The sequence below is a fragment of the Rhinatrema bivittatum genome, chromosome 2 (assembly GCF_901001135.1).
Source record: "Rhinatrema bivittatum chromosome 2, aRhiBiv1.1, whole genome shotgun sequence".
Classification (NCBI taxonomy): Eukaryota; Metazoa; Chordata; class Amphibia; order Gymnophiona; family Rhinatrematidae; genus Rhinatrema; species Rhinatrema bivittatum.
Window position 1 is genome coordinate 70,550,001 of NC_042616.1, and position 23,862 is coordinate 70,573,862.

The window sequence follows — 23,862 nt, forward strand, 5'->3', positions numbered from 1 at the left end:
GGCCTTTGGAGTGAGGAAACTCACTCCAAGATGAGATTTGTGCAATGTTCTCTCCACCTAGCTTGATGGACTCTCTACCTGGGTAACATCACACCCCTTTTGCTATCGCATGCGATACTTATCGCATTTTGATAAATCCAGGCCTAAGTCAGCTCCTCCCCAAAATGCCCTCACTCTGCCCACCACTTATCTGGCTAAGTGGTGGCCGTTCAGCATCCTGGCCAGCACTACCACGGTCCTATATATCAAACAGTAGAAAAACAAAAGGAAACCACTGATGAAATATTCAACATCAGCTCTACCATCAAAAAGAAGGTTTGCAATTTTGTTCAATTTTAAAGGTGCCGTATCAGCAAGCCTGACGACATGTTCTTACCCACGGAAGAACCGCCCGATCTAATAATAATTTGTTGCTTTTCAGCAAGAAGCTTGAAAGGATGTCAAAGTAATCTTTGTTAGGAAATTTGTACTATGTCCATCTGTCCCGAATAAAAATAGCTAACACTCGTAACCCAACAACGGCCGGTGTTTCGCTACGAGGCACGTAGCTTCCTCAGGGGCAAGTATGATGTTTGTCAAAAAAAGATATCTGTGAATAAAATTAACATTCAATCAGACATGTGATAAACAAAAATCTTTATGAACTTAGCTTTTTGTTGATGGAGAGACGACCTTTTCTATTCGGACGCTGAGTCTCACAGGGATTATCCAAAGAGCGGGACAGAGACAGCATAAAACTGGTTGTCAAAGTTAAATAGCCCGCATCTAAATAGCGTGTGACGTCATGACGTGCAAATGTCTTGATGCCTAAGCAACAGACAACAAAGAAACAAAATCACAGAAACATATGCAGATCTAAGGCTGTGTTTAATCCGGCAAGGTGTACTGTGTTCAAACGATAGATCCAGCACTGTTCTGCCTGCAACAAAACAGCATTAAAATCACCTCCTTGCCATGTCGATTGAAGTTGCTCTAGAACACATGCTTTTAATGTATCAAAAGAGTGCGACTGCTCTAAACAATGAGCAACTAATGGTGCAGTAAGACGACCTTTATTCAAACAGGAGCGATGCTCTATAAGACGAGTTTTCAAGGATCGTTTCGTCTTCCCAACATACCACAGATTGCATGGACATTGTAAGAGATAGATAATGCCTGTAGATAGATAATCAGTTTTATGTTTCAAAACCAAAGTAAAATTTAGTCTAGAAAAAAATATATCAGATGTCTGAATCATTATAGAACACACTGAACAGGAGCCACATGCATTGTGGTTCCTTCTCAACTGTTCTGTTGAGAAGGAATGATGACGTATAGAGGAGTCAGAGTGGACCAACTGATCCTTGTAAATTGGTTCCTCGAGTATATGTAAACCTTGGGGTATCTTGAAACTCTTGATTTAGCTGAAGAATGTGCAAATTATTGAAAATGATATTTTTCATTTAGTAAATCATTGAGGAAAATGGTACTACACAAGTAAGGACATGATTAGTGTCAACTGGGCGTGGTAAAAATAGCCATTCCCTATGGGTAAACTTAGCTCTGGTATAAGCATGTTTTATACAATGTTGAGGATAGCCTCTGGCTTGGAATCTTGCACTTAAAGATCTTGCTTGTGTGTGATAGTCAGAGTTGTACAAAGACGTCTAATTCGGAAAAATTGGCTGACAGGCAAGTTCTCTTTAAATGAGCACAGATGAGCGCTAGAAAAATATTAAAAAGTGTTGCTGGATACCGGTTTCCGATACAACATTGTGATGAATCTTTCGGGTGTCTTAATTATTGTAATGACCAAAAAATGAATACTAGTCATTTGGATGTCAGCGGTGATGTGTAAATGTGAATTACATCCATTCAACCAAGTTAGAAATTGTTGAAACATCTCGACTGTATCAGACCATAAAAAAAAATGTCATCTATGTAGCGTTTCCATGCTACAATAAATTGTGAAAAAGGATTATGAGTATGTATCCATCGATCCTCAAAATGTGCCCCTATCGCGGTTCCGCAAATTTGTTGATAGAACACACCTTCAAAGGCAAAAAACGTTTTTGTCAAAGCTTTCTGTAGTAATGATTGAAGAAACGATGATGGAATCCTTTGAGGATGTGGTCATGCTTCAAAAAAATGATAAGCTATATCCATGGCTTTGTTCTATGGGATATGGGATACAAGGCTTCAATATCAAGAGTTACCATCATCAAATAAGAAATATCATCTGTGTATCCTTCGAGGAATTGAATCATAGCTTGAGAATCTCTGTTATAAGATTTTTGAATACTGACATGAGGTGCCAAAAAATGATCTATAAACAGACAGAGGTTCTAACAGAGAACCTCTGCTTGAGACGATTGGTCTTCCAGGTGGATGTGTGATGTTCTTGTGTATCTTTGGAAGGATATAAAAGACTGGAACAATAGGAGCCTTTTTCAACAGATAGGAAACCTCATGAGATGTGAGGGATCCTATCTCTGCGCCTTGTGTGACTATCATTTCTATATCTTTTGAGAGTTCTTCAATGGGATCTGTAGCAAGGGGTCGATAACATTTTTGATCAGAAAGTAGCCACTGAACTTCAGTGACGTATTGTGTGCAGTCTAGCAACACTATCTTGCCTCCTTTGTCTGCAGGTTTGATTATGAGGTCCTGGTTTTGCCGAAGTGCCTTCAAGGCTGAGGCTTCTTGCCGTGTCAAGTTTGAAAAAGAACATGTGTTAGAGAAATTTGCACGTAGGTCTTGTACTACTCTCTGGTGAAAAGTAGAAATAACAGCATCTGGTGGACCTGGAGGAAGCCATGTCGATTTGTTTCTTAAAATAGATAGTTCAGGTCCACTCGGTTGGGAGACAAAAAAAAGCAAATGTTGCTTAACTGTAACAGGTGTTCTCACAGGACAGCAGGATGTTAGTCCTCACATATGGGTGACATCACAGGATGGAGCCCAATCACGGAACACTTTTGACAAAGTTTCCAGAACTTTGACTGGCCCCTACTGGGCATGCCCAGCATGGCACTAACCCTGCAGGCAGCAGGGGTCCCCCTTCAGTCTTGTTAAAAAGCTACAGGTAGTGCCGAAAATAAAATAAGAAAACGTTACGAACCCAACACCGCGGGGCGGCAGGCAGGTTTCGTGAGGACTAACATCCTGCTGTCCTGTGAGAACACCTGTTACAGGTAAGCAACATTTGCTTTCTCACAGGACAAGCAGGATGGTAGTCCTCACATATGGATGAGTACCAAGCTGAGGATGTCCGAGTATGCACCAAATGTACTCAGGCGTGCAAGGCACTAGACCTGGGATGAAATTTGGCCGAGGGCATCCTGAACCCCACCGGGCAGGCAGAAGGGTGTTGGTATGTCATGTTGTAAATAGGTTGCTCAAGACAGACTGGCCGAAGATGGAATCTTGTCTTCCGGTTTTGTCAAAGCAATAATGGGCTGTAAAGGAATGGAGAGAACTCCAGGTGGCAGCCCTGCAAATGTCAGGAAGCGGCACAGAGTGTAGGTCTGCTACTGAAGTTGCCATGGCCCTCACAGAGTGTGCTTTAACACGGTCTTGAAGTGGAATGCCCGCTTGCAGATAGCAAAAGGATATGCAGTCTGCCAAACAGGATATGCAGTCTGCCAAACAGGAGGAGAGAGTCTGTTTACCCACAGGCTGCCCCAATTTGGTAGGATGGAAAGAGACAAATAATTGAGTGCTTGTCTTGTGGGCAGCTGTACAGTCTGGGTAGAACACCAGAGCCCATTTACAGTCAAGGGTATGCAGAGCCTGTTCTCCTGGATTGGAATGGGGCCTGGGAAAAAAGGTAGGTAGTATAATGGATTGATTGAGATGAAACTCTGAAACTACCTTAGGCAAGAATTTAGGGTGAGTGCGGCGTACTGCCCGGTCCTTCAGAAGTTTAGTGTAAGGCAGATAGGTAACTAGAGCCTGTAATTCACTAACTCTGCGAGCAGAAGTGATTGCAAAAAGGAAAATCACTTTCCATGTGAGATATTGAAGGTCACAGGATTGAAGAGGCTTGAATGGTTTCATAAGCCTACCCAAAACTAGGTTGAGGTCCCAAGAAGGGGCCAGAGGACGCAGAGGAGGCTTGAGGTGAAGCAAGCCCTTCAAAAAACGTGTTACAAGGGGTTGTACTGATATAGGAACATCCCCGACACCTTTATGGAAGGCGGCTACTGCACTGACATGTATCCTGATGGAGGACGTTTTTAGACCTGACTCTGACAAGTGCAAGAGATAGTCCAGAAACTTTGTGATTGGACAGGTAAAGGGGTCAAGGGACTGAGAAGAGCACCATGACGTAAACTTGGTCCATTTGTAAGAATACGATTTTCTCGTGGAAGGCTTCCGTGAAGCAATCAGGACACGGGAAACTGGTTCAGAAAGGTTAAGTGGCTGAAGGATTAACCTTTCAACATCCATGCCGTCAGGGACAAGGCTTGAAGATTGGGGTGGCGTAGGCACCCGCTGTTTTGAGTGATTAGAAGTGGGTCCTTTCCCAAGGGAATGTGCCTACAAATGGAGAGATCCTGAAGTATTGGAAACCACACTTGGCACGGCCAGTGAGATGCTATCAGGATCATGGTTCCCTTGTCCTGACGTAACTTCACGAGAGTCTTCAAGAGAAGTGGAAGTGTAGGGAATGCTTATAGGAGACCGGTTACCCATGAGAGGGAGAACACGTCTCTTGGCTGATGGTGTTGGCTGCGAGTGAGAGAGCAGAAGTTGTCTACTTTGCGATTTTGAGGTGATGCAAAGAGGTCTATTTGAGGATGACCCCATTGTTGGAAGATCGAGTTCGCTACTGAGGGGTTGAGAGAACACTCGTGCGGTTGAAAGGTGCGACTCAGTTTGTCTGCCAACACATTGTCCACTCCCAGCAAGTAGGTGGCCCTGAGGTACATCGAGTCGGAAAGGGCCTCCGCCCAGATCTGTGCAGCTTCCTGACACAGATGGTAGGAGCCCGTCCCTCCCTGTTTGTTGATGTACCACATGGCCACCTGGTTGTCCGTCTGGATCAGGATGACTCGATTGGAGAGGCGATCCTGAAATACCCTGAGAGCATATCTGATTGTTCGAAGCTCCAGGAAATTTATTTGGTGTTTGGCTTCCTCTGGAGACCAAGATCCTTGTGTCTGCAGATCGGCCACGTGGGCTCCCCAGCCGAGGTTGGAAGCATCGGTGGTAATAGTTATTTGAGGGTCTGGAGCCTGGAAGGGCAAGCTTTGGAGGAGGTTGACCTGATTTCTCCACCTGGCGAGAGACTGACGGAGTGAGTTGATTACGTGGACAATGGTCGACAGGGGCTGAATGGATTGAGTCCATTGTGACTTTAGAGTCCACTGCATGACTCTCATGGCTAAGCGGGCCATTGGGTTGACCTGAACTGAGGACGCCATGTGTCCCAGGAGGATGAGAAAGTGGTGTGCAGTCATGGATTGCTGAGACCGCAGCTGGTGTGCAAGATATACAAGATTGAGAGCTCGCTGTCGAGGCAGAATAGCCTTTGCCTGCAAGGTGTCCAAGTCTGCCCCAATGAACGATAAGGTTTGAGATGGGACTAAGTAGAATTTGTCGTAGTTGACGAGAAATCCGAGCAAAATTAGAGTATGTAAGGTAAGACATAGGGAGCCCTACGTCTTATGGTTACCCATGAGAGGGAGAACGCATCTCTTAGCTAATAGTGTTGGCTGCGAGTGAGAGAGCAGAAGTTGTCTACTTTGCGATTTTGAGATGATGCAAAGAGGTCTATTTGAGGATGACCCCATTGTTGGAAGATCGAGTTCGCTACTGAGGGGTTGAGAGACCACTCGTGCGGTTGAAAGGTGCGACTCAGCTTGTCTGTCAACACATTGTCCATTCCCGGCAAGTAGGTGGCCCTGAGGTACATCGAGTGGGAGAGGGCCTCCGCCCAGATCTGTGCAGCTTCCTGACACAGAAGGTAGGAGCCCGTCCCTCCCTGTTTGTTGATGTACCACATGGCCACCTGGTTGTCCGTCTGGATCAGGATGACTCGATTGGAGAGGCGATCCTGAAATACCGATGAATGGATCGGTGGCACCGACGGACGTATCGGCATCGATGGCTGAGGCATCGACAGAACTCCCGATGGAGGGATGTGGAACGGTGTTTCTCCCCCTGATGACAAAGTAAGCGGGGAGGGCACCGGAGCCATCGGCGACCCAGGGTTCATCGGTGGAAAAGCGGCCAAGAGCACTTCCATCCTCGAGAGCAGTGGTGCCAACACTGCTGGAATTGGGTTGGTGGTCGGCTCCGCAATCGGTACCAGTGTCGGTGCCGGAGGAATTTGGAGTCGATACATCGCCTTGTCGATGGCCTCCTGAATCATCCGGTCCAGTTCTTCTCGGAGACCCAGCTCCGGAACAGAAGAAGGAGGCAGAGGCATAGCCGGGGGAACCACCTTTAAAGGCGGAGTCGCGGCTCTCGATACTCTGTCGGGTGAGGGTTGTCTCGGTGACCCGGTCGCCGAAAAGGTCAGTGCCTTTTCTGGACGGGGTTTCTTCGACGGCGGCTCAGACGATGGCGAGGTCAATGATTTTGCTCCCTTGATGGCCCGAGACTTTCGATGCCTTGGCGATGTTTATCTCTACGATCCCCACGGTCCTGAGGAGGAGGGTGTTTAAGGCCGAAAAGTCGTCGATGCCGGACAGTCACCAGCCGGAGGTCGATACTGGTGCGAAGTTGACGGTGCCGGTTCTGACTATGTCGATGCAATAGACGGCGTCGGGGTTTGAGCATGGAAGAGAAGTTCCATTTTCTCCATTCTAGCCTTGCGACCTTTTGGTGTCATTAGGGCACATTTGGTGCAGGTTAGGACATCATGCTCACATCCGAGACACATTACATAGACTTTGTTGGGGTCTGTGATGGACATGGTGCGATTATAGTCCGGGCACCGGCAGAACCCCGATGCCATGGCCATGAAAAAATTGAGCCACGGTACAGTCGACGGCCAGGAGGGACAAACTCGACTGAAATCTACGGAAAACAAGTAAAAAACTTACCAGAGTACCACGGCTTGAAAAAGTTGAAGGATTAACCCCTGTGGGGTAAATTAAATTTTAGTAATTCCGTGAGGAAAATTCCTGTCAGGAATCTCTGCAGAGCTCCTTAACTGCGTGACTACTGCTGCACTGAAAAAAGAAGACTGAAGGGGGACCCCTGCTGCCTGCAGAGTTAGTGCCATGCTGAGCATGCCCAGTAGGGGCCAGTCAAAGTTCTGGAAACTTTGACAAAAGTGTTCCGTGATTGGGCTCCATCCTGTGATGTCACCCATATGTGAGGACTACCATCCTGCTTGTCCTGTGAGAATGTTTAATACACAGTTTCCGAACGAACTTGTAAAAGGCTACCTCTAGTGTAAACAGGTCTACTTTGGGTGATGGTATAAATGTAAGACCTTTCTCTAAGATGTTAATTTGGATAGTAGTTAGTGTAACAGAAGACAAATTCAAAATTAGGGATTGTGACGGGTTTGACAACGAGTCTGTCTGGTATAGTGTGGATATTCTTGCCAGATGACTCCTCTCGTGCGCAGTATCCCCGACCCCAACCTAAAAAACGATTATCAGAACCTGTTTCCTTAGCCGGATAATTAGAGATAGTGTGACTGGTGACCTCATCCCTGGAAGAATCATCACTTCCTGAATCAAAAGTAGTTTTATTGGATTTAGACTTGGCCTTCTCACTCATCCATGGGTAAATGTACCCCTGTGTATAATCACGTTCATCTCTCTGGAACTTGTCATATGTTATGATTATTGATGTTTGGGTGGATCCTTGGTCACTGTGGCAGCTGACAACACCCACGGAAGGCAATCCCGTGAGGGACCACAGTGTCAGGCTAGACTCTGGACATACAAACACAGATTTGAATCTTTTATTAAACAGTTTTGGAAACCACCAGAGGTGGCAGTAGTGAGTAGTGGATGTTGAGCTCGGCTGGGCAGGTCTCCCATAGAACGCTGGAACAGCGAATCCTCTGCTACGCTGTGCTGTAGTGGAAAGAGACAGAGTTATGAGTACACAATAAGAAGCATTCAGAGTCCCAGGGAGAATTAGGAGAAGCTCCGAGACAGGGAGAGCAGACCCTCGAGGAGCGAGTACCTGATCCCTTAGAGCAAAGAGACTCAGTTGTATTGTACTCACATAGCAGTAACAGAGATTCCACTAGATGAGAGGTCTGGCACCGGAACAGAGGGCAGGCCCTCGAGGAGCGAGTACCTGGTTCCAATGAAGCAGTACTGTGGAATAGATGGTAGTTGTACTCACAGATGGAAACTGTTAGTAAAGTCCTCCAAGTAGAAAGGTTTGAAGATGCAGGCAGCGACTCAGGGAACATGGGCCCTCGAGGAACGAGTACCGGTTTCCTGATAGCACCTGAAAGAAGTAGAAGAGGCCCCCCGAGGAGCGGGTACCCCGTTAGCAACCCTGAAAGGTGTAAGAGTTCCAGATAGCGCTGGAGTGGCAGAGCAGCTTCGGTATGGAGAGCGAATCCCATTCGTAGAATTACCGTTGCTAACTCGATGAGCTAGCAAATACTGTAGGCTTAAATATCCGGGCAGCGTGATGTCATATCAGGGGGACGCCTCTGAGGTTCGCGCCAACGTGGAAATAAACGAGGGCGGCATGCGCGCGCGCGCCCTAAGGTACCTTGGAGAAGCATGGCGGGAGGCAGCACCAAAGCCGGTCTGGGGACGCCGGAGAGAACGGCAAACAGACGCCGCGGCAGCCAGTAGTCAGAGGTGAGCGGGAGGAGCTACAAGTAGTGAGAGGTAAGCGGGGCGAAGCCGTCTAAGACCGACAGTCGCAACATCATATTTCAATTTCTTGATGCGGTCTCTGTCCCGCTCTTTGGATAATCCCTGTGAGACTCAGCGTCCGAATAGAAAAGGCCATCTCTCCATCAACAAAAAGCTAAGTTCATAAAGATTTTTATTTATCATACATCTGATTGAATGTTATTTTTATTCACAGATATCTTTTTTTGACAAACATCTACTTGCCCCTGAGGAAGCTACGTGCCTCGTAGCGAAACACCGGCCGTTGTCGGGTTAAGAGTGTTAGCTATTTTTATTCAGGACAGACGGACATAGTACAAATTTCCTAACAAAAATTACTTTGACATCCTTTCAATCTTCTTGCTGAAAAGGCGCAAATGATTATTAGACCGGGCGGTTCTTCCGTGGGTAAGAACACGTCATAAGGCTTGCCGATGCGGCACCTTTAAAATTGAGCAAAATTACAAACCTTCTTTTTGATGGTAGAGCTGTTGCTGATTATTTCATCAGCAGTTTCCTTTTGTTTTTCTACGGATTCTTTTTGTTGACATAATTTACATAAGTACAGATTTTTATAGTATTTTATGTACTGTATTTCAACTTCAATAAAAAAAAAATAGTTTAACCATAAATAACATTTTGGTTGGAATTTACCATGATGGTTTAACACTAGTAACAGGTGAATTATTAGAGCAACTGTGTGATAGCTGTGGTTGTTTTTATTCATACTCTCTGCTCATATGGTGCATATCAATAGCCACAGTTCAGAAAATCAGCATTTTTTTTAAATTCTAATATACTTACTCTGGCTTGCTCTCGTAATTCATCCACAATCAAACGGTCCACTCGCGAAGGGTTAAGAGGAAGTCTGGAAACAGGTGTATTGTTTGAGCTAGATACTCGCCTTCCAGGAAAGTTTCTTGCAAGATCAGCTTCTGTCTAAGAAAATTATTACAAACCATGTTAAAAATTTTACAGTTAAATAGATGCAGACCATATGGAGTTTCCACAGCTATTCCATAAATACACAGACTAAAACATTTTGGAAGTTAACTTTACATTAGGAAATCTGAATTGACATAATATTGCACAAACTGAGCCCTTTCAAACAGATCAAAAGCATTTATTTTTATTTATTTATTTATGCATTTTACTACCATCATTCCATTTATAGATCACAACAGTTTCCAAAGTGACATTTATAGTTATAGCATAGTTTACAGACAAATGTGGTTACGGAGGTAGCATGTAAAGGCAGGCATTTATCTAGCAAATCTATCAAATCCTATTTTCTAGAATATATGAACATTGATCTAAAACAAAAGGTATAGAGTTCAGATAGCGAAGTTATGAAGTTATGGTTTCACATCTTAGTTATTGAGTTGTTTTGAAGGTCTTGCTATCTATCGCTTGGTTTATATATTCAGGTTTAATTAACATCTTTTGTCCTTGTTTTTGTGGTTCTGTATATTCTGATGTCTCTAAGTTAAATCATATGTGGGCCTGAACATTTATGAAATGCCTTCTGTCTGCTAAGATACGCAGTGCCTCAGGCAGAGAGTTCCAGAGCTCTGGTCCTGCTATGGAAAACACTCTATCTCCTATTTGCGTCAGATGTGTGGACCGTATTGTGGGGATATTCAATAGTCCTTTGTTTTGTGATCTTAGTGTTTGCTAAGGATTGTAAGGTTGTAGTGTCACTCCTAATAAGCCAGTGTTATTATTGTGAATGATGTTGAATATTATCATTAATACTTTATAGTAGATTCTGGATTGCACTGGTAGCCAATGCAGTGAGATCAACGCTGGTGTGATGTGATCATATTTCCTAGATTCAAGTAATAGACTTACTGCAGCATTTTGCAATAGTTGTAGAGGTTTTAGGTGACTTGCAGGAAGACCTAGCAGTAGGGAGTTGCAGTAGTCAAGGTTTGAGAAGATTAGAGTCTGCAGTACAGTACGGAAGTCTGCAAGTATTAATAATGGTTTCAACTGTTGTAGAATACGTAACTTGGTGTAACCTGTCTTGATTAATTTACCGATGTGCATTTTTATTGAGAGGTTCTCATCTAACTCCCATACTTGATTTGAGGGATTAATGTGAAAATTACCCAGGTCAAGGGCTGGTGGTTTTACTGTCAAAGAGTTTTTACTCAGCCAGATGATTTTTTACTTTTTCAGGCTTAATGTCAGTTTGAGTTGTGCTAGATCTTGTTGTATTACTTTCATATATGTAGAGAGTATCAGGGTTGTGTTTTCAAAAGATCTAGAGAATGGGATGTAAAACTAAGTCATCAGCATATAAGAAGAAGGTAATTCCTAGATTCATTAGTAATTTACATAGTGAGAGCATGTAGATTTTGAATAGTGTTGCAGAAATGTTGATCCTTGTGGGACTCCTGTATCGCACTAGAAGGTGTCAGATTATGTGGTTGCCCAGTTTGACTTGGAATGTTCTGTTGGATAGGAATGAAGTGAACCAACTGAGAACCATGCCATCAATCCCTATGTTTCTCATCTGATTGCATAATAGTCTACACTGTCAAATGTGGCTGTTAAGTCAATTAATACAAGGCAATAAAATTCATCTTTTTCGAGCCCTCTTAGAACAGAGTCTGTTAATGAGAGTAGTAATGTTTCAGTTGAGTGATGTTTCCTAAATGCAAATTGGTTTGGGTAGAGACTATTTTAATCTTACAAGTGATTTCGCTAGAATTGACAAGTTGGATATTGGACAACAGTTGTCCCACTCATCACTTCTGCCAGACTTATTTTTTAGGATCGGTTTTATTACTACTTGTTTTAATTCAAGTGGTATAATTCCTTCTGATAGTGAATGATTTATTAAGGTTGTGATAGTCAGACTTATAACATGATGGAGCTGGCTGGTATTGGTTCTCACGGGTGACTAGCAGGTTTTTTTTTTTTTAATGATTTGATTGATTTCCAGTTTCAATACTTTGTCGAATGTTGTCCATTTAACTATGTCATTTGAATCTTCTGGTCTTTTTGTTAGATGACTGACAGTGAATTGCTTTTTCAACTTATTGATTTTGTCTATGAGGGCAGTGGCATATTCTTTGTACGATGCCTTTGTGAAGCTGAAGTTTCTCAAGATGGGAGATAATGGGTCTTTAATTACATTTTTTTACAGTCTCAAAGAGCAGTTTTGAATTAAATATAACTCCGTGAATTTGTTTAGCGTAGTATTCTTTTTTTACTTTATTGGTTAGTGTACAGTATTTTGTGAGGAAAGATTTATATTTTCCTAGGAATTAATCAGATGGGATTTCTTCCATTTTTTCTCTAATTTTCTTAGTTTTTGTTTAGTGTTTCTTAATTCATTACTGCACCATGGTTTCTTGTGTTTGGAATTATTTCCTTCTATGTTAACTCTTTTCATCATGACCGGACTAAGGTTTTCTGCTATGTCATTGATTAATTTGTCCCAAGAATCAAATGCCAATGTGGCATTGGTATGATTTAGTTCATATATCTTTTTTTCTATTGCTTCTGCGAGTACTTCTGTTTCTATCTTTTTCCTGAAGATGAAAAGTAAGATTATCTGTGTTATTGTGATTTTGGTTTTTTAGTGTTATATCTACTTTTATTAATTGGTGATCAGACCAGGGCAATATTGTGTGTAAGGTGTTGATTAGGCAGGTATTTGTATTGGCAAATATTAGGTCTGAAAAAAACTCCTCTCTGCACTCCAATAGGCTAGGAGGAGAAAATAAAAACTGGAAAGACAGATCTAGAAGCAGATACACCTCAGAGGCTCCAACATAAATCATTCTGCAACCTCCAAATAAGCCTTGGGCATCTGCAGGGAGAGGCCCTGTAGCCCCGACAGGTCATCGATATCAAAAGGAACCAACGCATACTAGTGTTGACAGCAATTTCCCTCGGCTCACCGATTTGTCCAGTGGTGGACAAACACATTTTATAATCTGCATGGACCAGATATATGCAGGTTATAAAATACTATAGTAGATCTCCATGCACCTATATATATGTGCATATGAGGCTGTTACCTCAAAGATTGGAACATATGGCTCAAAAAATATTGCTCACATGATTAAAATAAAAAAACATCTATGAACAATATGGGTGTAATAATTTTTTCCAAGATGTCAAAAAAGGATCATAAAAAAAAATTCCAATCTATATATATATTAACATTTCAGTATAAATATCCCACTGTACTCATACCTCTATGCAGGGACTAGAATAAAGTTGAAGATAAAACATGGGTGCTCATGGCTACATGGAATATCCAAACATACATATCATTTGGTACTGAATGCAAAAAAAAAAAGCCATGCAGTCCAAAATCGGTAGGTTACATCATCCTAAATCAACATAACAACATTGTTTTGTTTGTTTTCAGACCAAAATGTTAGTTCTGATATAATGTTGATTTAGAATGGAATAAACCACTGGATTTGAAATGTCTGATTTCTGGATTATGTATCATGATAGTCATTGAGATATTACCTTCTTTCTTTCTTTCTCCAGTGCTCTCCACTGTTCATAGCATTCTTCTAATCGGATGTGAAGTTCATTAGCAGGCCCACTGCGATTTCTTGGAGGCTTATACTTGTTAAATGGTGTTGGAAATGCAAAATATGGAGTGGTTATTTCTCCACAAAACAGATCATTAATGAAGGGATTCAAGTGGTTAAAGTCATCATGGTGAAAAAGGTCAACAATTTCTGAGAAAGGAAATGATGATGGAGGAAAACCAAAGTTAGTTGCTGCAGAAAATGCATGTGGGTTAAATGGAGGAAAATTAGGATTCTGCTTAAAATCAGGTACTAATGGGAAAGAAGGCAGAAATGAAGGATTAATGAAATCTGACAAGTTGCCTCCATTCTGTTCTTGCTTCTTTTGGAAAACATTGAACTGCTGGTGATTATGACCTACATAACCTGACTGGGGAATCCAGGACCTTCTACCTCTTCTGTCATCTTTATTACTGTTACTACCCTGGTTTTGTTTTCTATGAAGTCTGTGATACTTTTCATGGTTGTCATTCACAGAGTTCTGCTGAGATGTCCAGTTGGTTGAAAAGCCAGTTGGCATTTTTCTGAACTGGTCTTCTTTGTTAGTCAATGTATCAAAGTGGGAATATCCAACTGGTTTACACAGTTTCTGGTTATCACAAAATCCCAAACTACTAGGAATGCTATTTGGTACATGTAATCTTCCATCTTTCTTTGAAAAGGGCACTGGTGATACCTGTGAGTAATATGAGGGCTGAACTACTGAACTATGAGTGGGAGATCCACTGGACATAGTTGAAACTCCTGAAGATAACTGAGGGCTGGTTACCGCTTGTTTCTGCTTCCCAAACATAACGTTTGATTTAGAAGTTGAATTTAAGGATTTCCCATCCAACCAAGTGTGTCCATTATAGGAAAAGTTTCCGTTTTGAGGGATGTTATTTAAAGATGAATCATATTCAGGGGCCTTTAGCAAACCATCTTTAAGACTCAAGTGAGCTTTATTTTCAGCATTTACAAAGTTACCACCAAAAGGAAAGCTACTGTGATTGTTCTCTGAGCAGTCTACATGTTTTCCATTTGCCACTCCAGGATAATTGTTCTCTTTAGGAAACTGTTGATTAAAGTGGTATGATGAAGCATGATTGGACAGTTGAGAGATACGAGTATCATAATCATCGTATCTCTTAGGAAATCGCTGGTTTTCATGGAATGCTCTGCCCCAAGTATCATCAACCAGGGCACTGGAGTGATTATTGGGGTACTTCATTTGATCCTTTGTTCCATTTTTCATAAACTTACCTCTTACTCTGTTAGTTTTCCAGTACTCTTTATGAATATTTGTACTGTCCTTGATTCTGTTTTGAGGAGAATACATGCTGAAGTCAGGACTGTTTTTTTCACAATCACTATTTAAGTTTGCTTTGTCACAATCTTCATGATTGAATCCCGCATTTTGTAGTGCAAATCCATTTTGCTGAATGATGCCATTGATTTTAAATGCTGGATTTTGTGGGTGAAGACCCTTGTAACACTCATCAGGTTTCTGACTGCAAGTACCAGGAGGAGAAAGCCAGGACTCCACAAGACTGAAGTCTTCAAATCCTCTCTGCAGGGTTTCTATACCAGGTGAGTTTTGGGTATGCTCTTGATGATAACCAAGTGTGCCAATTAAGTCTGGGAAATTAATATTTTCTATTGTGGTTTTAGGGGGATGCCCTGAATAATCTCCACCATCTCCAATGTCTGAAACCCACACTGGTGGAAACAGCTTTGATAATGAATTCCTGTAAAAAAAAAAAAAAAAAAAAGTATAAATGTAAATCCAAAGCAAATTTTACACATACTGTACATACAAACATGTATATTATAAAGTTATAGACAAAAAAACAGAGACTAAGAGATTGATGGACAGATAGACAGATATATAGAGACAGAGAATGAAAGAACCTTAAAAAGATTACTTAATGTCAGCTTACTATTTTAAAATCTAGAGGGCAATTTTTAAACTGCAATGTACCTGAGTATTCTGGCTGTTTGGAAAGTGTCTGTCCCTCAATTTGGCTAAAAGTATGTGCAGTTTTCCATAGTGCATGTACTTTTAGCAGAACTGAGGAGTACCCAAAGCTGTAAGGAGAAAACTGACACATACAGATTGAACATAAGAACATAAGAACATAAGAAAATGCCATACTGGGTCAGACCAAGGGTCCATCAAGCCCAGCATCCTGTTTCCAACAGTGGCCAATCCAGGCCATAAGAACCTGGCAAGTACCCAAAAACTAAGTCTATTCCATGTAACCATTGCTAATGGCAGTGGCTATTCTCTAAGTGAACTTAATAGCAGGTAATGGACTTCTCCTCCAAGAACTTATCCAATCCTTTTTTAAACACAGCTATACTAACTGCACGAACCACATTCTCTGGCAACAAATTCCAGAGTTTAATTGTGCGTTGAGTAAAAAAGAACTTTCTCCGATTAGTTTTAAATGTGCCCCATGCTAACTTCATGGAGTGTCCCCTAGTCTTTCTATTATCCGAAAGAGTAAATAACCGATTCACATCTACCCGTTCTAGACCTCTCATGATTTTAAACACCTCTATCATATCCCCCCTCAGTCGTCTCTTCTCCAAGCTGAAAAGTCCTAACCTTTCCTCATAGGGGAGTTGTTCCATTCCCCTTATCATTTTGGTAGCCCTTCTCTGTACCTTCTCCATCGCAATTATATCTTTTTTGAGATGCGGCGACCAGAATTGTACACAGTATTCAAGGTGCGGTCTCACCATGGAGCGATACAGAGGCATTATGACATTTTCCGTTTTATTCATCATTCCTTTTCTAATAATTCCCAACATTCTGTTTGCTTTTTTGACTGCCGCAGCACACTGAACCGACGATTTCAATGTGTTATCCACTATGACACCTAGATCTCTTTCTTGGGTTGTAGCACCTAATATGGAACCCAACATCGTGTAATTATAGCATGGGTTATTTTTCCCTATATGCATCACCTTGCACTTATCCACATTAAATTTCATCTGCCATTTGGATGCCCAATTTTCCAGTCTCACAAGGTCTTCCTGCAATTTATCACAATCTGCTTGTGATTTAACTACTCTGAACAATTTTGTGTCATCTGCAAATTTGATTATCTCACTCGTCGTATTTCTTTCCAGATCATTTATAAATATATTGAACATTGCATTTTCAAAATCTATGTGTATTATTTTCCATTGAAATTTCACCTGCAAAAAAAGTCAGGTGCAAAATCTGTGGGTCCTTTTGTATCTATGGACAATTTTCAAAGTGAAAGTACATGCATAGTTTAGCTTTGAAAATTAGGTACAAGGTCCATGGGTATTTTGCATCTAGGTGGGAAGTTTAAAGATTGCCCACTAAGGTATAAGCTATTTCTCATATCTTCAAATTTCAAATGTAAGCCCATGGCCAGTAAAGACAACAAACTATAACACTTTGTCTAAAACTGCAGAGTGGCCTATTTCAGCAATTTTAATATTAGATATATTCAGATTTTCAAAATAAGATTTTTTCCTAAATCTTTTTCAGTTCTCTAAGAAAAAATGTGAGAAACACATTAGGTTCTACAATCTAGTCTAGTTAATTCTGCAAAGGGACGTCAGTTGAATATGCTCTCACTTAATACTTACTCTACCCTCATTCTCAGAATGATTCCACAGAAATAATAAGCATCCAAAACATTAAATTTGGATAAAATAGGCTGCAGTTTAATTAACTACACTAAATCTTTAATTTTCTGTATATCCAAGCCATACTGATAAAGAGCTCTACTGGCATCAAACATGTCTGACATGAAACTAGCAAAACAGTTATCTTTTCTCCAGGACCCCACCACGTTCTCAAGCAAGAGTGCCTTTCAGCACAGGTAACTGACCTTAACCCTTGGGTAGACTCTGGAGTACATGGACACAACAAAAGTCTACCAGTCAGGCAGGTCTGACGTCAGCCACCTTTCAAAATTATCAGTTCCACCCACAGGGGGTGCCCTTCCCTCTTTGCTTGGGTGGTGACTTCCCAAGGATATCACTAGGCTCTTAGCTGACCCTCAAATTTAATTCCCACTTTTGGCTTGGGTACCCACCACCCAAGCTTGACATTCAAAAGCAAACTCAACAAATACACGTTATGTTAAACTTGTAAACTAACATTTGCTACTACCTTGTCAGTCAATCAATTATTTCAAAAGAGAACAGGGGGTGGGTGGACAATTTGCCAAAGCCATGTGTAATGATAACTGCTTAATTTTCCTCCACTTATACTCCCCCCTCTGGGCCCTTCCTCCTCACTCAGAATTCTTCCTAAGTTTTCCTGCTGTCTGAGTTTGAACAAAGGGCCTGGAAAGGGGGAAGGGGACAGATGGCAGTGGAAGGAGCATGGTGCCATTTTATGTGGCTCTCCCGTGCACCTTGGTCCAGATGTTTGTTATTATGGTAAACTTTTACTACTCTTGTTAAGTGGGAATGATTTTACTGAATATTATAAGCATTGTCACAATTTTTAATTTTAAAATGATTTCAGAGCAAAAACTAAGTCCCCTCTCTAAATCAGACTTTGTTGTAGCAATATTCAAGTTAAACATCACACAGCTTGCAATTCAAAAACAGCAACACAACGGCAACATTTAATAGGGAGGAGGAATAACCTAGTGGTTAGAGCAGTGGGCTATGAACCAGGAGACCAGGGTTCGAGTCCCGCTGTCACTCCTTGTGACCTTGGGCAATTCACTTTACCCTCCATTGCCTCAGGTACAAGCTTAACCATGCCCCACTGGGAACAAGCCAGGAGATTCACTCAATGTTCAAGCCCAGGGAGCCTGACCCCAAAGCCTGCTCAATTAAGGAAAAGAAGTCCTAGGAGCCCAAATTCGCTCAGCTAATTAGGCCAAAGTTAGAAGCACAGGAGCGTGGTCTACTAGGCAAAGTGTAGGCCAAAACCTGAGAGCTGGTAATCCTGCTGCAAAGTCCAGTACCTTCTACCAGCTGCTGGAGACAGAGAATACTGGCATTACCAGAAAGCAGTCTTTTGTCTCCAGCTGCTGGTAGGGCAGAATAAACCCATGCAGCTAATTGTTCCCGCTGTGGAAATGTTATGGGGACTATGTTCCATGTTTTTTGGACTAATACAGCGCTTTTGGCGCAAGGTGGCAAATTATATGGCTACATTACTAGATGTTGCCTTTCCAGTTACCCCTCTTTGGCTGTTATTTGGCTGTATTTCACCGATCCGGATAAGAGATCCTGGTTCATGTATACTCTTACGTAAAGCCTGTCTAGTGGGGAAAAGAGTGATACTTTCAGTTTGGCGTTCGCCAGATCACCCTTCTTATTGGGCCTGGAGAAACTTATTTCATGCAGTGATGACTATGGAGTCCTTGGCTTCCCAGGTATCGCCTCGTTGCAGGTGACGCCTTGAATCCACTGGTGCAGTCATGTAGTAGTCATGTAGTAGATAAATGAGAAAATCAAGAAAAGAATAATAACTTTAGGAAGCCAAAGAATCCACAAAAGTCTGCGCGAGTTCCACTGTGTCAAAGGTACATATCTTATCCTGGGACCAGATTCGCAGGGAACATTAATGCAAACTTAATTCCCCGATAATGCAGGGTTGAGCAGAGAGGTGAATAACTGCGCCTGGCCTCTGACACTGATGCTGAGAAGTCCTGAAAAATCCTGATGGGATGTTCCTTATAAAGCAGTTCTCTTTTGGAACGAGATACCCTCCAGAGCTCGGCCTTGTGAGCCGAATTTAATATTTTTGCGATTACTAGCCGGGGCTTCCCCGCCACAGAGGTTCTCGCTCCCAGCCGGTGAGCGCGCTCCACATCCTGCTTCCCCTGCAAGTGAGGCAGGGCAAGCACTTCTGGGAGCCAGGATTCTAATATGGTACATAAAGAGCGCTCCTCCATCACCTCTGGAAATCCCAGGAATCTTAAATTGTCCCGACGGGCTCTGTTTTCCAGCTCTTCCACTTTGGTTTGGAGAGCTTGTATATTTTTATCTCCAGCTACCATCTTAACACGTGTTAGCCCCACCGCCTCCTCCAGTTCTGAGATCCTGGTTTCTGCGATTTCTAAACGGGAAGGAAGCGCTGCCAGCGAGTCTCTCACCTCCCCCAGCTGAGTGGTAATAAGAGACAGCTTTTCTTCTAGGGCCTCTCGAACTGCTATTTTTATTTCATCAATAGTTAGTGGTGCGTGGGGGGAAGGAGAATCACCGTCCGCCGCGGCTGCCATCTTGTTGTTGGGTGCCTGGTCTTTTACTTTTTTGTTACTCCTTGCTATCATCGATGGCCGCGATTTCACCCGAACATGCACTCAATCCCCGACTGAGTTTGAATTGAGAAAAACTGGCGTTTTTGCGATTGGATTGAATGCGATTGGTGGGGCGAAGCTGGAGCCTGGAAGAAACGCTACCTTACGGCTACCACATCACGTGATCCTCCCTTCCACCTTTCTTAATGCGTGGAATACATCTGGTATGCATTTCCAAGATAGCATTTTTTTAAACAATATCCATTTATTTATGTATTTATTTATTTATTTATTTAAGGCTTTTATATACCGACTTTCTTGATACAAATCAAATCAACTCGGTTTACATCGAACAAAGCGGTTAACCATAACCAAATAACAAGAGACATAGATTGAAGAAGCAAAAAGTTACATTGTAACAGGGGCGCAAAAACTGGGGATAGGAAATAAAGAGGGGAGAACAGCGATAATTAACTTTTTACAGGAGATGGTGTGGGAGGGAGGCAAAAGGAGCCCACCACATTATAACGTATATGAGAACTTAGAGTTTGTTTAATCACAGTAGAGTTGGGAACAATTCTAAGTCAAGCTATTGGCTTAGGAACAGGGAAAGGCTCGACAGAAAAGCCATGTCTTGAGTTTCTTCTTAAAAGTTATGAGACAGGTTTCCTGCCTGAGGTCCGGTGGCATGGTGTTCCAGATGGAGGGACCTATTGTTGAGAATGCCCGGTCTCTGATGTTTGATTGGTGCACCGCTTTGATTGGAGGAACTTGTAAGGATCCTTTGTAAGCTTCCCTTAAGGGTCTGGTCGTAGAGTGAAGTCTGAGAGGGTGTAGTAGGTCAAGAGGGGTCTGATGGTGTATGCTTTTGTGAATAATTGTAAGTGATTTATGGAGAATCCTAAAGTTTACTGGGAGCCAATGTAGATCTTTTAGTATAGGAGAGATGTGCTCTCTCCGATTGGTATTCGTCAGGATTCTCGCTGCCGCGTTTTGAAGCAGCTGGAGGGGTTTTATTGTAGTAGCAGGAAGACCTTGCAAGATGGAGTTGCAGTAATCGACCTTGGAGAACAGGATGGCTTGGAGGACCGATCTGAAATAGTTATGGAAAAGGAGCGGCTTGAGTTTTTTGAGTACTTGCAGCTTGTAGAAGTATTCCTTTGTAGTGTGGTTTATGAATTTCTTTAGTCTCAGGTGGCTATCTATTATGACTCCAAGGTCTCTTGCATGGGAGATTTGTGTGTTAGTGTGCAGCTGTTGATGAAAGGGACTGCCTTCTGGGGTGATGAGGAGGAGTTCTGTCTTGGTAGTGTTAAGCACCAGGTTAAAGCTTGCGAGGTGGAGGTTGATTGTTTGCAAGTATGAATCCCACAGTTTGAGAGTGGAATCCAGTGAATTAGATATGGGGATTAAGATTTGAACTTCGTCTGCATATATGTAAAACTTCAGTTTTAGTTTTGAGAGTAAATGGCAGAGAGGGAGAAGGTAAATGTTGAACAGGGTGGGCAATAATGAAGAGCCCTGGGGTACTCCAAATGGGGAGTTAGTGCGAAGGGATTCTCTGTTATTGATTTTAACCTTGTAGGCTCTGTTGTTAAGAAAAGAGTCGAACCATCTGAGGGCGGGTCCTGCAATTCCTATGTCTGATAACCGGTTTATAAGGGTAGTATGATTTATGGTGTCGAAACCGCCGAGATATCAAGAAGTGCTAGGAGGAAGGACTGTCCTTTGCCAATGCCAATGTATACCTGATCTAGGAGCGAGATGAGGAGAGTTTCTGTGTTGTGTTCTTTTCGGAATCCATATTGTGACGGGTGTAGAATATTATGTTCCTCCAGGTAATTCGAAAGTTGATTATTTACGATTTTCTCCATAATCTTGGCTACAAACGGCAGGTTTGATATAGGGCGGTAGTTGTTGGGATCATCCGGGTCCAGGTTCGATTTTTTGAGTATGGGTTTCAGGCTGGCCAATTTGAGAGTGTCCGGGAAGACTCCTTGTGAAAGGGAGCAGTTGATAATATCTGCTAGATGTTTAGAGAAAGATTCTGGTATGAGGATCAGCAGTTTGGAAGGGATTTGGTCTAGGGGGTGGGTGGAGGGTTTCATTTTTTTTATCATGTTTTCCACTTCTAATGCGTAAGTGGGATCGAAGGATTCCAAACCTACAACTAGGTTCGGGGGTAGTGGGGGATCTGGGGACGGCATATTAGGGCATGTAGGTAATTTAGCCAGGGTATTGGAGATTTTGTTCTGGAAGAATACGGCCAGCTCATTGGCTTTCGATTGAGCTAGGTCGTCAGGGATTGAAGGAGGAGCAGTTTTGGTGAGTTCCGATACATACGAGAAAAGAGCCTTTGCATCGAAGATCATATCGTGGATACGGTGGGCGTAGAAATCTCTTTTTGTTCGCAGAGTTGCAGTTCTGTATTGGTGGAGAGCGGCTTTGTATAAAGTTAGAGAGTGAGGGTTGGGGTTCTTCCTCCATTCCTTTTCTTTCCGTCTCAAGCCTTGCTTTTGTGCGCGGAGCTCCTTTGAGAACCAAGGCTGCTTATTTTTTTGAGAGGGGGTTTATATTTTTTTCCGACAGTGGGCATAATTTGTTGGCTATAGTTTCTGTAATGTTTTGCCAAGATAGGATGGCTGCATTGGGGTTTGAAAGATCCAGGTTAGACAGTTCTTTGATCAGAGAGTTACCGAGGGCTTCAGCTGCGCAGGGTTTCCTATAATGCAAGGTGGTAAGCTGAGGGGGTGCAGCCGATCTTGTCGTTGACCTGAGGGTGGAGGAGATCATATAATGGTCTGACCATGGGACCGGGAGGCAGAGAGGGGGTGAGAGTGAAGTAAGGCTGGTGTTTTTGAAGATAAGATCTAGGGTATGGCCTGCTTTATGTGTGGGTTGGTTGATTAGTTGTTTGAGGCCCATGTCCGAGAGGGCGGATAAGAAGGCTTCACAGTTGGAAGATTGAGGCTTGGCGTCTATGTGTAGATTAAAGTCCCCAAGGATGATGGCTGGTGAATCCAGGTTTAAGTATTTTGCAATTATTTCCACAATAGGGGAGGCATCTAATTCTAATAATCCAGGTAGGGCGTATGTGAGGAGGATTTGGATTTGAACAAGGCAACCTCTAGTTTTGGTATTGTGTTGATTGGTTGTAGGGTGAGGTTAAGAGCTTTTTTTGCAGCCAGGAGGCCTCCCCCTTTCTTCTTTTGTCTAGGGATGGAGAAATCATATATTTGGGTAGGAAGTTGATTTATCAGGACTGTGTCAGTGGGCTTCAGCCAGGTCTCTGTGATGGCACAGATATCTGGTTTGGCGTCAAGCAGGTGGTCGTGTAGAATGTGTGTTTTTTTGGTGATAGATTGGGCATGGCATAGTGTTAGAGTGAATAGGGTAAGCCCAAGGAGGAGTAAGGGGGGAGATCATGACCGGCATGAGATTTCTGCGGGATATGAGTTGGTATCGCAATGGAGGCTTTATCTTGAGGGAGGTGTTGTGATATAATATGGGAATTGAGTATCCTAGCATCCTGATAGGATTATCGTATTCGCTTGGACGGGATTTGCCAGCAGAAGTAATCCTGTGGTCTGAGAGGATATGCGAGAATGTGGATATGGTCTTTTTAAGGGGGTAGAATTGGTGAAGCATAGCGGTACTGTTCCATAATTGGATGATAGCTGGAGTGGCTGGAAGACTGCTGGAGTGGTTGAGTGGATGCTGGAGTGGCTGAACGGATGCTGGAGCGGCTGAAAGACTGCTGGAGCGGCTGAGTGGGTGCTGGGGTGGCTGAGCGGGTGCTGGGGTGGCTGAGCGGGTGCTGGAGTGGCTGAAAGACTGCTGGATTGGCTGAGTGGGTGCTGGAGTGGCTGGACGAATGCTGTAGTGGCTGGACGAATGCTGGAGTGGCTGGACGAATGCTGTAGAGGCTGGACGAATGCTGTAGTGGCTGGACGAATGCTGGAGTGGCTGGACGAATGCTGTAGAGGCTGGACGAATGCTGGAGTGGCTGGACGAATGCTGTAGAGGCTGGACGAATGCTGTAGTGGCTGGACGAATGCTGTAGTGGCTGGAAGACTGCTGGAGTGGTTGAGTGGGTGCTGGAGTGGCTGGATGAATGCTGGAGTGGCTGGAAGCCCGCTGGAGTGGCTGAGCGGATGCTGGAGTGGCTGAGCGGATGCTGGAGTGGCTGAAAGACTTCTGGATTGGCTGGGTGATTGCTAGATAGGCTGGACGAATGTTATTTATCCATGCCTGTTG

At 43.0% G+C, this 23,862-nt stretch overlaps 1 protein-coding gene across 3 annotated transcripts in view; it reads right to left on the reverse strand.

The window, feature by feature from the left end:
* LOC115084031 (meiosis-specific coiled-coil domain-containing protein MEIOC-like) overlaps window positions 1-23,862 on the reverse strand; it is a 150,470-nt gene that overhangs the window by 42,564 nt on the left and 84,044 nt on the right. For all 3 annotated transcript variants that reach the window (XM_029588312.1, XM_029588315.1, XM_029588314.1), the window contains exons 4-5: window positions 13,308-15,102; window positions 9,615-9,749 (exon numbers count right to left, since the gene is read on the reverse strand). In XM_029588312.1, coding sequence (XP_029444172.1) covers window positions 9,615-9,749; window positions 13,308-15,102 — 1,930 coding nt within the window. The remainder of the gene's footprint in view (window positions 1-9,614; window positions 9,750-13,307; window positions 15,103-23,862) is intronic.